This window comes from Chenopodium album, chromosome 13 (assembly GCF_948465745.1).
Source record: "Chenopodium album chromosome 13, dcCheAlbu1.1, whole genome shotgun sequence".
In the NCBI taxonomy this organism is placed as follows: domain Eukaryota; kingdom Viridiplantae; phylum Streptophyta; class Magnoliopsida; order Caryophyllales; family Amaranthaceae; genus Chenopodium; species Chenopodium album.
Window position 1 is genome coordinate 23,630,301 of NC_137846.1, and position 13,708 is coordinate 23,644,008.

At 35.0% G+C, this 13,708-nt stretch overlaps 1 protein-coding gene across 2 annotated transcripts; it reads left to right on the forward strand.

The window, feature by feature from the left end:
* The first annotated feature begins 2,282 nt into the window (after positions 1–2,282).
* Positions 2,283–6,928, forward strand: LOC145576525 (biotin synthase, mitochondrial-like). 2 transcript variants are annotated; one of them, XM_081634271.1, is made up of 6 exons: positions 2,283–2,732; positions 3,859–4,038; positions 5,004–5,110; positions 5,485–5,690; positions 5,898–6,037; positions 6,381–6,928. In XM_081634271.1, the coding sequence occupies exons 1-6, from the start codon at positions 2,535–2,537 to the stop codon at positions 6,675–6,677; spliced, it is 1,128 nt and encodes a 375-aa protein (XP_081490397.1). In that variant the 5' UTR covers positions 2,283–2,534; the 3' UTR covers positions 6,678–6,928. The 2 variants fall into 2 exon arrangements, with proteins under 2 accessions (XP_081490397.1, XP_081490398.1); XM_081634272.1 differs by lacking the exon at positions 2,283–2,732 and adding an exon at positions 2,786–3,608.
* The last annotated feature ends 6,780 nt before the right edge of the window (positions 6,929–13,708 follow it).

The window sequence follows — 13,708 nt, forward strand, 5'->3', positions numbered from 1 at the left end:
CTGCGAGATTCGCACGCCACCTGCTACGGCAAAATGCTCAAAACTCTAAACGCACTCATTCCCTATAAATACGGGCTTAATACAAAGCTTAAAGACACATAAAATTAACCCGAAACACTGGTAGAAACTTTATGAACTTGTGATTTATTAACCCTCTTGTCCTAAACACTCACCCCTCTTAATACTTGTCCTTATGGTGGAGGGTCTCGAACAAGAAGGAGTCCATAAGTGTTTTAAACGAAGATCTAGCAAAGAAAAGTGGTTAGTTTCCCGAGCACTTAGATAAATCACCCTTCTTTTATTGTTTAAAAATTAATTAATTAGTGTTGTTTGATCACTTTAAATAAACTTTTAATTAATCGATTTCACATAGTATTCTTGCGTTAATCAAAGATTAGAATTGGAATAATTAATTGTTGTTTTATCACCTAAGCTAAGGCGAATCTTGTTTATTGTTCCTTTTTACGAATTTGAATTAAATAAGAATAATGACTTTGCAATGTAATTCCTACGTGATTAATGCTTGTAAATAAAATCAACTAACTTAGTTTTAGGTATCACGTTGCATGTATTGTTTAGTGACGAAATTGTGAAAAAGGAAGAGCTAGTAGAGGCTGCACTAGGACTAGAATAGCAATTCTCCCCTAAAGGAAACGTTATTTTAGTACCCTCGCTCCCGAACTCATTTATGGTACAAGTAGACCAATTGGGGCATGAGTAAACTTATGATTCATGCTAAATATCCTAGAATCCTACTTGGGAGAAAGGAATGAACGACGTTTATGAGTTTTCCTAAAACTCATTGTCTACTCCTTACTAGTTTCTTACAAAAAAGCATGATGATAGGATCAACTCTAATTCAAAGGTCTCCCAAATAGTTAGGAATTCAAATCCTAAAATACCCTAAAAAGTGTAAAGTCCTAGGCTTTTAAAGGGCCATGGGCATAAAGGAGAAGGATCTCCTACGATGGGCACACCCTCCTTACAGTATCCAAGTATCTAGAATGGGTCGCCAACGTGGTACTAGTTCCTAAGAAGGATGGTAGAGTAAGAATGTGTGTCAACTACAGAGATCTCAATAAGGCAAGTCAAAAGGATGACTTCCCTTTACCATACATCGACATTTTAGTAGATAATACAGCCAATCATATCATGCACTTCTCTCGTTCATGGACGGGTACGCAGGTTACAATCAAATTCTCATGGCAAAGAAGACCTGGAGAAAACAACCTTCATAACACCACAGGACACTTACTGTTACACGGTGATGCCATTCGGGTTGAAAAACGCGGGTGTCACTTATCCAAGAGTAGCGACTGCCTTAATCCATGACATGAAAAAAATAATAATAAGGGCCCACGGGAGTAATACTACTTTAGCCTTAAAGTTCTTAAATAAATTTATCAAGTATTAACATATTTAACGATTTTTGAATTTCTCAATTTTAAAACTAACCACTCCTTTCCATCAATTCATACCCTTTCAAAGAAATATTAATACACTTTAAATATATAAGTTTGATGGTTAGTATAGTTATTTCAATTTATAAATTTCATCAAAAATTAAAACAAATAAAAACTAATTCAACATCTTCTTCAATAACTATTGTAATTTACTTCGTATATTTAACAAGACTGTTGATATAATAAATTCCATAGTACATTGTATATAAATTTATAGTTAATGAAACAATATGATCAAGCTCACATTCGACACAAATTTGAGCTTGAGATTGAATTTGAGTCGATCAAAACCCAAACTTGAATTTAAATTTACTTAAAACAAATGTCTAAAGATATACAATTGTAGTATAGAGTTATTTTATCACAATAGAGAATCACATGAACTTTCAAATTGAGAGTATTAGATTGTTCAAAACTCAATCCATCTAATCTCGTGATGAGTTTGAACTTGAGCCTGGCTAACTTAGGGCCTGTTTGTTTCGGCTTAAAATCAGTTCAATTCTATTCAGTTCCAATCAGTTCAGTTTAGTTTAGCTTCAATAAGTTCAATTTTGTTCAATTCAGTTCATTTAGCTCCAATCATTTCAGTTTGGTTCCTAATTTTCTTCTCTTTTAAACAATTTATTTCATTTCAATTCAGTTCCAATAAGTTTAATATAGTTCAATTCAATTCAAGTCCAATCAATTCAATTCAATTGTTTTCAGCTGAAACAAGCCCTTAAACTGAGCTTTAACCGAGTAATGATCAAGTCAAGCTCGAGTTAAGATTGCCTCTAGAGTCTAGGGTTCTAGGGAGGACCCAATAGAACATTGAAAAATCCGTTAACTCGCCATCAAAACTCAAAACCCTACCTACTTATCCTCCCACTAGTCACCTACTTCTTACTCCAAACTTAATTCTCCTTCAACAATCTCATCTCACTCCACCATTGTTAATTTATTGACCAAATTACATAAGGAGTATTAAAACCTCAACTCCATTGCATCATACTAGTATAACACAAAGTTTAAAACTTTTATCATTGCAAAACACCTACATTCAACAAAGGATTATCAAAAGCGGAGAAAACAATGTTGTGGGTAAGATCCATACGCAACACACTTAAACCCCAAATTGTGGGCTTACATTGTTGTTGGTACTCTTCATCATCATCTGCTGCAGCAATTCAAGCTGAAAGAACTATTAAAGATGGTCCTCGTTTTGATTGGACTCGTCCTGAAATTCAATCTATCTATGATTCTCCTGTTTTAGACCTTCTCTTTCATGGGGTATTTCTACCACATTCTCTTCTATATTTCTTCGCTTTTTTTTTTTACCTGAATTTGTACATATTATGTTAATTAATTGTTTTGTGGAAAACTCAATATTTGTTTAGAAAAAGTTGGGTTTTTTTGGGTGTATTTTTAATATGATATTGGGTTCTTTCTTGCTTTTGCATAGAATTAGTAATGGGTTTTAGACAATGTTTTGATTTTGTTGCCAAGAAGTAGTATTTGATTTATGAATTTTGCTGTTAGCATTGGAAATTTGAAACTTACTTAGATAGTTAAATAAGCTGCTAGTCTAATTTACTAATTTAAATTATTTTTTGGGAAAATCATGAACATAAAGGGAATCAAGCATCTTCAATCATGTTCAAGTATTGCCTTTTCTATGGGAAATAATGATTTCTATGCAACAGTATCATGCCTTAGATTTTGTAGCTAAGTTGCAGTTACTGAATATTCTGGGATGTGCAAGTCATGTACTTGTGGTTAGAAAGATCTGAGAATTTCTAATTCATTCTTGACCAACTTTAAGGTATTGGATGACCGACAATGTTGCTATAGTGAGCTTCGAAGAATGACTTTGTTCGTTGCCATTATTGGTTTGTATTAGTTGCTGTTTGCTTTGTACTGGAATTTCGTCGTGAGAACATGAATTCAGGTTGATTGTTTAAGACAAATTTTCTAGTGAGGGCTCATTAATGCTACACCCTCTTAACCCAAAGTGCTGGATCTTTTAATAGTCCAAGTTGGAAGATTTGGACCGCCCGCCCATGAATTGGTTGTTCCAAAATGAGTTGAGGAAGGTAGAATGAACGAACCATACTCCACATTGGATCAGGAATGGGGTCAGAGATAAAGTGGCTCGAAAATGATGAGGTGCTACTTAAGGCTTCAATCAACATATGTTGTTAAGTTTGTTTTCGCTCGCCAAAAATATATGTGTCCTCTATATATACAATCTTTGTTGGCATACATAATTTCCTCAACATTTGTACCAATAACTGTGGTTTATGTTATTGTATATTGTAATATAACAAATCAGTCTCATCTGCCTGATATTTATCCGTTGGCCTTTCACCAAACAGAAACATTGTTATGAGTTTGTCATGGGGACTTTTCTTTGCAGGCCCAAGTGCATAGACATGCTCACAACTTCAGAGAAGTTCAACAATGCACTCTTCTCTCCATTAAGACTGGAGGCTGCAGTGAGGACTGTTCATATTGCCCACAATCTTCACGACATGGTACTGGATTGAAGGCGCAAAGAATGATGAATAAAGATGCAGTCATAGAGTCAGCAAAGAAGGTGAGAATTTCCTCATCTTTCATGAGTTCCTTATTAACATTTCAACAACTGATAATTGAATTCTTTATTCTAGAAGTATATGTAATTTTTTAACTCTCAAATGCAAAGTTAGGCTCTGATTATACTATCCAAACTGCACTTGAAGATAAACTATACTATTACAATATCAATTGTAATTTGATCTTATGAAACTAACACTGGCTCACTGGCACTACTATTGGGATCCCAATTCTCAGCTGGCTTAAGAACTTGAATTATTGAATTTCATTAGATGGAGGCCTGGAGCAAATTGATTAGCACAATCAGTTTTGTTAAAATGTTAGCTACTATGACTTTCAATGGGTTTTCATAGGCTTCAGAATCGGATTTTGGTGCATTACTGTATTACTGAATGCCAATTCGGCTGATTAAAAAAAACACTTCTTCAAGTAACTGCACATATGTTACGTTGCTTTCATCCTATCCTACTTCTACCATACATGGTATATTTTGAGAGACCTTGAGAGTAGAAAAGAATGAGCTGTGCTAACTGCTAACAACTGTATGATCTTTCTTCTATGCATCTTTGGATTATGTTTAGAAGGAGATTAATTCGTCAGTTTGCATGCCCATGTACCATATAGGATACATATTCTTATGAGATTCTTTAATGTATATAACATGCTGTGGTTGCAAAACAAAGATGAATTTGAAATCTATGTGCTGTGAACTTATGCAGCTTTTGAAATCTGTTTAATGATTTTTTTATGATTATATTTTCCTGTGGGAATGCTCTGCTTTATGGAAGATATGTGACAAATTTCTTGTGCTTGAATTTTGACTATGCTCATTTGTCACTAATAAGATCAGGTAGTGACTATAATATTTTGGGTAGTAACTGAAAATGTTTAGTTGTGTTAATCCAAATGCATCTTTGTGCAATTATTTCGTTTAAATCTTTATTGTTCTCTTTCCTAAACTGTCAGGCAAAGGAGGCTGGAAGTACACGATTTTGTATGGGTGCTGCATGGAGGGACACAGTAGGAAGGAAAACTAACTTCAACCAAATTCTTGGTTATGTGAAAGAAATAAGGTGATGATAATCTATAATTCTGATTTGATGTGCTAGGGAATGATATATTAACCAGTCTCCCTTTGAAAGAATAAAAAAATTAAAATGGTATCACGTAGGGAGTAATTTAAATTGTGATGCCATAATATAGCTGTTTTGCTAATTCAGATAACAATTAACAAATCAATGGACATAGCTTCAATTGTGTTTTACTTTGATAGATAAAATTTGGAACTACTAAAATTCAATTACCGCTCATATTTGATTGAATCTATGTTTGACATCACGTGGAGGGTTCTTAAAAAAGATCATTAAACTCCATATAAATTTGATTTGCTGCTTCAATGATATAGTTTCAGGTAAGATGTAAATTTTCTAACTTTCTTTTCTGACAGGGAAATGGGCATGGAGGTCTGCTGCACCTTGGGTATGCTGGAGAAACAGCAAGCAGAGGATTTGAAGAAGGCAGGTCTTACCGCATATAATCATAATCTTGATACCTCAAGAGAGTATTACCCAAACATCATTACAACTCGATCTTATGATGAGCGACTCCAAACCCTTGAGTTTGTACGTGATGCAGGAATCAATGTTTGCTGTGGTGAGTTTCTACCAAAAAACCATGAGGTGGTTGACATAATTTTACGACATTGGAGTACAAATTATTAGAAAAGTAACCCATTACTAAGCTGTTAAGTTATAGCTGTCTGGTTTTCTCAAAACATTGGATATTTGGATTTATCATCATCAAGTTGGTGATACTTTTACTTTTTTTCATCTGGTTGATCTAAAGATTTGTTTGCTACAGGAGGAATAATCGGACTCGGAGAAACAGCTGAGGATCGAGTAGGTTTGTTACATACATTGGCTACTTTGCCTTCGCACCCAGAGAGTGTTCCAATTAATGCACTTGTCGCTGTAAAAGGCACTCCTCTTGAAGATCAGAAGGTAATATTATTCCCCCAATAATCCCTATAATTTGTGTCTTGAGCTCATGTTTTTTTTGTTAAATTTGTGCATTTACATATCACCATGTGTCTATGTGATAATTTGGGTGCCTAATTTGTAAAGATATCTGGTTGTGTCCCAGATAGCTCTTATATGTTACAAAGTAGGTACCATGATAAGTTGATAATGATGAGTTGTGAAAGTGGCTAAACTAATCCTACCTTTTCATCTCATATGGTTCCTTTGGACCCTTTAAAAAGTGTTTCTATGAAGGTATTCATTACAATGCATGATTCAACTATTTGAATATTCAATCTATTTATGTATTCATCACGGTGTTCAGCCTGTTGAAATATGGGAGATGATTCGGATGATAGCAACAGCTCGCATAGTAATGCCAGCTGCAATGGTGAGGCTATCAGCAGGGAGGATACGATTCTCAGTGCCTGAACAAGCCTTGTGTTTTCTTGCTGGGGCAAACTCCATCTTCACTGGTGAGAAGCTGCTAACCACTGCTAATAATGACTTTGATGCTGATCAAAGCATGTTCGAGGTTCTTGGTCTGATTCCAAAACCTCCAAGCTTAGATGATGCAGAAGCAGATGATGGCTGCAAGGTTGCTGCATCTAGTTCAGGTTAGAAGTCGAGGCAATGTCTTCAATTCGTAGGATGCCTGGCTACTGTTTTTTTTTTTTTTTTTTCTTTTCTTTTTTTAAAGTAATTGTACCTCTATATAAGTCGTTTTGTAACCCCTTGCCCCATCCCCATCCGGCCATCCCCATCCCTCCCTCTTCATTTTTTTAGTAGGTATAGATTGGATGTATGGAATTGAATTGAGTGTATTACGTTGTTCTGTAGAACTCAAGAAGTATAAAGATTCCGAAGGTCAAATCTAGTCGTAATATTTGTGAAGCAAGATTGTTGGGTATCAGTAGCAGATCTACATTAGGACATGTTGGGTCAAGAGACCCAGCATTAATTTGAGAAAAAACATTAGGGACGGCTTTTTTCCATTGCTAACTTTTAGGACCAAAAGTTGGTCGCTAATCTAAAAAAAATGATATAGCTACTGAAATTTCGTTTGCTAAACCGGAAAAAATGCTTTTTTTTTTTTTTTGGAAAAGTGGACAAACACAATCCCAATTTTTGCCCGTTTGTTCAAAATAATCCTAACTTCAGATTGTTTTTAAATAATCTAAACTTTAAGGGTCATTTGCTTTTAATGAACCCAAGTGACCTTTAACCTGTTATAGTTTTGTTTTTTTTTTTTTTTTTTTTTTTTTTAAGTTTTAAGTGACACGTGTTAGCACATTATAGGTTGAAAAAAAATAATTTTGGAAAAAAAAATAATTTTCCCACAACCAACCCTCACTCAACCTTACCGGCCGACCACCACCATTCCGGTATCCCCGCCCAGCCAGATCTGCCTCCCCCCAACCTTGATGGAAACCAGAAATGTGTTCAACGGCAACCCGAAACCCCCTACCCAATGACCTACCACCCAAACCGTGTTCAACGACAACCCGAAACCCCCAAACAACCCTCCCCCAGCGCATTAAGCCACCAAATTGGCCCTCCCTTACCTTCGAAACCCTAGCGCAAGGGTCCTGAGGGTGGGGGAGCGGCGATTTGTGAGGTTTGGAGGCTGCCCCAGTTAATCTCCATGATAAACAAATTTCATTTATCTCGGAGTAAAATCACTACCTCAAGTAGCGGTTTTACCCATTTTCAGCGCAAAGCAAATAAACTTGTATTTCCTCGGGGGTTTGTGCGGTGGGCTGGGTGTTTTTAGGGTTTCGGGTTGCGGCGGAGGTTAGGTTATTTAGGGGGAAGGAGGAGAGAAGTGTCGTCGCTGAAGTGAGGGAAGGATGGTCTTGGAGCCAACGACGGCGTGGGGAGGTTCGGCGACGGTGGTTGGGGGCTCCGGAGGTAGATCTATGTGCGACGGGTTGGGAAGAGGGTGGTGGTAAGGTGGTCGGTGGCTGGGTTGATTTTTTTTTTTTTTGGAAGTTTTTCTTTATTTTTTTCAAGTTTTATTATTATCATTTTTTTTCAACAAATCGCGCAATGACACGTGTCACTTCAACCTGATGTATGAGTGACCGTTTGGGATCATTTTCAGCAAAACCCCCAAAGTTCAGATTATTTAGAAATAAACAAAAGTTGAGATTATTTAGAGCGAACCAATGAAAGTTGGGATTATTTAAAATTTAAAGTTTGTTTTTTTAGGTCTGGTGTAGTTTGGTTCTAAATTTCATAAAAGGGGAAGCAGTGGCGGAATCAGAAATTTTACTTTAGGGTGGCCAAGATCAAATATGTTTGTATATATATCTCTCAATATAATTTATGGGTATTTTTCATTGGAAATTTTATAAAATTTAAAGACTTAGCTACTTTGTATAACTTTATGAAAATCAAATTTATCTTATCGTATACTTGTATTATAGCTGCTACCATGATTTATGAAATAAGCTGTTAAATACTATGAGTACTAAGTAAATGCTAAAATGAGACTTTGCTTTTTAGGAAAAGACTGGAGGGAAAAAAAAAGGAAAAAAAAAATATAGCAACAAGATTCGAACTTATAGTCTCACGTAAGAAATCCCATAAAAATGTCACATGTTTAACCAACTAAGCTGTGAAAATTTGTATGATATCAAACACAAAATTAATGTTTAACCAAAATCAAGGGGGTGGCCGTGGTTAAACATTAATCCTCTTTTTAGAAAACTTAAAAGTAGCGGAAGACTAACTTCAAAACATTACAAACCAAGTCAACATTGAAAATCAAACAACGAAAGTAAAGTCAAACCAAAGTCAAACGAAGTAAAATAAAAATCAACCTACAACTTGGAACCATTATAGGCCCTTATTAAAACCAAATCAAATTCAAAACCTTTTCGTTAGTCATGCATAATAATAATGTCATAAATAATTAAAGCAATAACACATTCATATACTTATAGAAACTAGCATGATTCGCTCTTCACTCATGCCCATTCATGAATATGCTTCATCACCTGAAAAGCTTATCTCTACTCGTTTCCACTACTCTCCATTGAAAATGGGTCATCATAGGGCCAAGATAAAGACAAGGCCAACAAACACACAAAACACACAATCAGCATTGCTGAGTACAAAAGCGTAATTAACACACTAGCATATAATTCCCTATCAATACACAACTTACCTCGTTGCACCTGTTTTTCAAGCATACAACAATCAATAAAAGTTCTCACTAGACACTACATATTTTATTTAATGTTGACTACGCATCGAACGGGTTTCCCACTTAACCTCCCTCAAATAAATTGAGGTTACTAACACGGGAGCTAACCGTGCCAGCATTAATAACCACTCATAGGTGACGGAATTCCCGCGCATAATAATAAAAAAAGGAATATACAACGTATTGTACTCCAGTAGAAGTTATGATCAAATATAAAGTCACATAACTCCCCCCATATGTTCATACTCAAGGTATATACGTTCCAAGAGTTTTGGTGCGTAATCTCTTTCACTTTACGTTATTTACAGATTATTAAACTTGGTGATGACTCTCAAACCATAATCATTCAATCAACGATAATTATTCAGTCAATCAAATATACCAATTTAATTCTTGAATAATTAGTGACTACATAATATTTAATGTTGAATCCTTTTTAATTCTACCTCGGTGCCAATGACACCTTAAACACATAAAGCACCACAAATCCTATCCCTCGGTGTTAAAAACACCTTAAGTGCACTAAGGCACCAACATACAATTTATTCCTCTTGTACATAGACATTTATATAGCTCTTTCCTCATGCTTAAAGCATCAATAAAAATTATATGGACTATAATAAAATTCCTTTTCAATATTCCAAACCAAATTAAATATTTAGTTTAATTAAGCATGCTCTCTAACACGCCACAAATAAATATGTGGTTCGTAAATAATATTCCAAACTATTAGTTTCCATTCAATAGTCCATCACAAATAAATCATGCTTCATAATCCAATCACCAATAACACCCAAATTATAAATTTCCAATCCAAACCTAGCATGATACTACTTGTAATCAATCAAACACATTTAACATGCTACTACATTAATATAATTATGCTAAGTACGCGAACGTACCTTATATACGATCTTAAAATCGCCACGACTAATAAAAATTGCTCACTTCAAAGTCTCCTATAATTTAAAATCATAGAAGAGTATTAAAATCCTCTCTACACAAATTTCCAGCAATATATACTATTATTAGAACCCTCATAATTTAATTAAAATAAGCTGAAATTATATTTAAAACATCATACTTTAATCCCAATTAATGGATAATTAAAATTCCTTGAAGAAACTTGATTTTAAATGCTCTACCAAAAATTCCAGCACTAAATATTATGGAAATTTTTACTTTTACCACTAAAAAAAATCAAAAAAATGTTTTTTACCAGCAAAACTTCTAAAACTTTTATTATACCACAAAAAGAATTCAAAAAAATTGTTTTTTACCACCTAACGTCAAGAAAACCGTTAAATCTAACGGTTTAAAAAAAAATTCTTCGAATTTTGTGCGCAAAACATGCTCTTCATAGGTTTAGGGAGCCATTTTGGTCCTATAGGTCCAATTTGAGGTCAGAATTGACAAAAAAAAAATGATCGAAAATGCCTCGTTTTGCGTATTCACGCAAATTGAGGTATTTTAAACACGCAAAACGATGCATTTTCGATATTTTTTGTCAATTCTGACTTCAAATTGGACCCTAAAGACCAAAATACCCCCCAAAACCTTTAAAGAGCATGTGCTTGACACGAAATTCGAAGTATTTTAAAAATTCCGTTAGGTTTTTGACGACAGGTGGTTAAAAATAATTTTTAATTTTTTATTTGGTGGTAAAATAAAAGTTTTAGAAGTTTTGGTGGTAAAAAACATTTTTTTGATTTTTTTTGGTGGTAAAAGTCAAAATAACCATATTTTAATTAAAACTTGCTGTAATTAAGCCTTAAAACACTTAAATCAAAGGTTTAACCCATGATACATCATAACCCTTCAATAATTTATAAATCAAGTACCTAGGATTTCAAAAATCGGGGCTTTTTAATTAAAAACATAATCTGAAAATTAATTAACATAATACTCATAATCAAACATCAAAAATCAAGTTCCAAACCTCATAATTAACAATTAGATTTAGGAATAAATTAGTTTTTAACATTAAAGATTAATTTTTTTTTTTGAACCATGGCAGCCGACAGCCACCTGCTGCTCCCGGCGGCTGGCGCTGCTGGCTGCTGGAGGCTGGCGGCCACCGCTGCTGGTGGTCGGCCGGTGGTGGTGAAGGGGGAGCCGAAAAAAAGAAAAGAGGGGAAGGGAAAAAGATAAAGAAAAAGAAAGAAAAATAAGGAGAAAGGAGAGAGAAGTTTACCTTGGGTTTTCTCCATTCTGGGCAAAGTTTGATTTGCCTCATATGTGGGATATTTATACCCCTTCTCTAAGACCCTTCTCCCTAAACTTTCCTCTTTTACTTTTCCTAATTCCATCCCTAATAAAACTTTGCTAAAATAAAACTTTCTTTAAATTAAACCCCAACTTAATTAAATTAATTAATTAAATAAAATTTCCTTTTATAAATATTTCCAAACTTATTAAAATAAATAATTAAAATACTTTAAATAAAACATTTCAATTTAATTTAGTACTTCTCAAAATACTTATTTTAATTAAAATACGTATAAAAATACGAGGTATTATAGTCTACCCTCCTTAAAAGAAGTTTCGTCCCGAAACTTGGGAAACGAAATTCAAAGTTTTTCCTCACTCAGTATAATATTGCTGTACTTTTTGTCATACCTTTACTTTTTTGTGTCTCATTGAGAACACAATAACTCAAAATACTCATTAAAATTGTGCAAAAAGCACAAAAATAACTGAAAATATATGGAAAAAGCGCGAAATTCTACCGTATTCTACCCCCCTAAAAGAAAACGAGTTACGTCCCCGTAACTCAACATACCTGAAACAACTCAGGGTATTTCGTTTTCATTTTCTTCTTCTGCCTCCCACGTGGCTAACTTATACTCTTGGTTAGACCATAACACTTTCACAATCTTGACGTTCTTATTGCGTGTATTACGCACTATACTGTCAAGAATTTTGACAGGTCTCTCTTCATAGGTTAAACTTTGGTCTAGCTCAATGGTTTCAGGTTGTAGCACATGGGATTTATCAAGTATGTACCTTCTTAATTGAGACACATGAAATACATCATGCAATTTGCTTAGCTCCATAGGTAAGGCCAACCTATAAGCTACTTTGCCTATTCTTGCAATATTTCATATGGACCAATGTACTTTGGGCTCAGTTTTCCTTTCTTCCCAAATCTCATTACTCTTTTCATTGGTGATACCTTTAATAACACCTTGTCACCAACATAGAACTCCTCTTCTCTACGCTTCAAATCTGCGTAGCCCTTTTGGCGATCTTGAGCTGCTTGAATCTTGGCTTGAATTTCCCTTACTTGTTTCACTGTATCCTCGATCATTTGAGGCCCTAGAATCATTGTTTCACTTATATCATTCCAACAAATTGGACTACGACACTTTCTCCCATATAGTGCCTCAAATGGAGTCATTTCAATGCTTGCATGATAACTATTATTATAGGAAAATTCAATCAAATTCAAGCTATCCTCCCATCCTCCTTGGAAGTCTATAACACAAGCTCTCAACATGTCCTCCAAGGTTTGAATGGTTCTCTCAATTTTCCTATCCGTGGTAGGGGGAAACGCTGTACTCATCTTAGGTGTCGTACCAAAATTTTCTTGTACGCTTTTTTAGAATTTTGAAAGAAACCTGGAATCTCTATCAGACACAATATCCTTTGGAACTCCATGTGACCTCACAACATTCTTGATGTAAGCTTTTGCAAGTTGTTCCATCTTTCAAGTCTCCTTCATTGGTATAAACACCGCAGATTTTGTAAGTCTGTCCACCACTACCCAAATGGTGTCATTTCCACTCTTTGATTTTGGAAGGCAAGTCACAAAATCCATTGAAATGCAATCCCACTTCCATCCAGGAATTTCCAATGATTGCACAGTTCCTTGTGGTCTCTTGTGCTCTATTTTCATCTTTTGGCAAGTCAGACACTTTGCTGAAATTCCGCAACTTCATTCTTCATTCTAGGCCACCAATACACCTTTTTCAAGTCCTTATATAGTTTATTCCCACTTGAGAGTACTGAATAGGGTGTATTGTGTCCCTCTTCCATTATCTTTCTCTTCACTTCCTCACACTTTTGAGGTACACACCATCGACCTTTGTACCTCAGACTTCCATCCTCATGAATTTTGAAATATGTAGCTTTGCCTTGCTTTATTTTCTCACGGATCCTATCCAATTTCACATCTCCTACTTGGTTTTCTCTTATTTCATCGAATATAGTTAGTTGGATAGTCAAATTTTCAAGAATGCCAGCTGGTACTCCCCATTCTACAACTTCTAAGTTCATTTTACTCGTTTCCCTACATAACTCATCAGCCTCTACTAAAGTATTCAATCCATGACTGGTCTTACGACTTAGAGCATTTGCAACTACGTTTGCTTTCCCTTCATGATACTGTATGTCCAAGTCATAATCCATCGTATATTCTAACCATCTCCTTTGTCGAGAGT

Bases quoted from the DNA above. Each gene is read 5' to 3' on its own strand.
- LOC145576525 (XM_081634271.1), top strand. From the start codon at position 2,535: ATGTTGTGGGTAAGATCCATACGCAACACACTTAAACCCCAAATTGTG. The intron at 4,039-5,003 runs GTGAGAATTTCC...CTAAACTGTCAG, and splicing joins TCATAGAGTCAGCAAAGAAG to GCAAAGGAGGCTGGAAGTAC. The intron at 6,038-6,380 runs GTAATATTATTC...CACGGTGTTCAG, and splicing joins CTCCTCTTGAAGATCAGAAG to CCTGTTGAAATATGGGAGAT.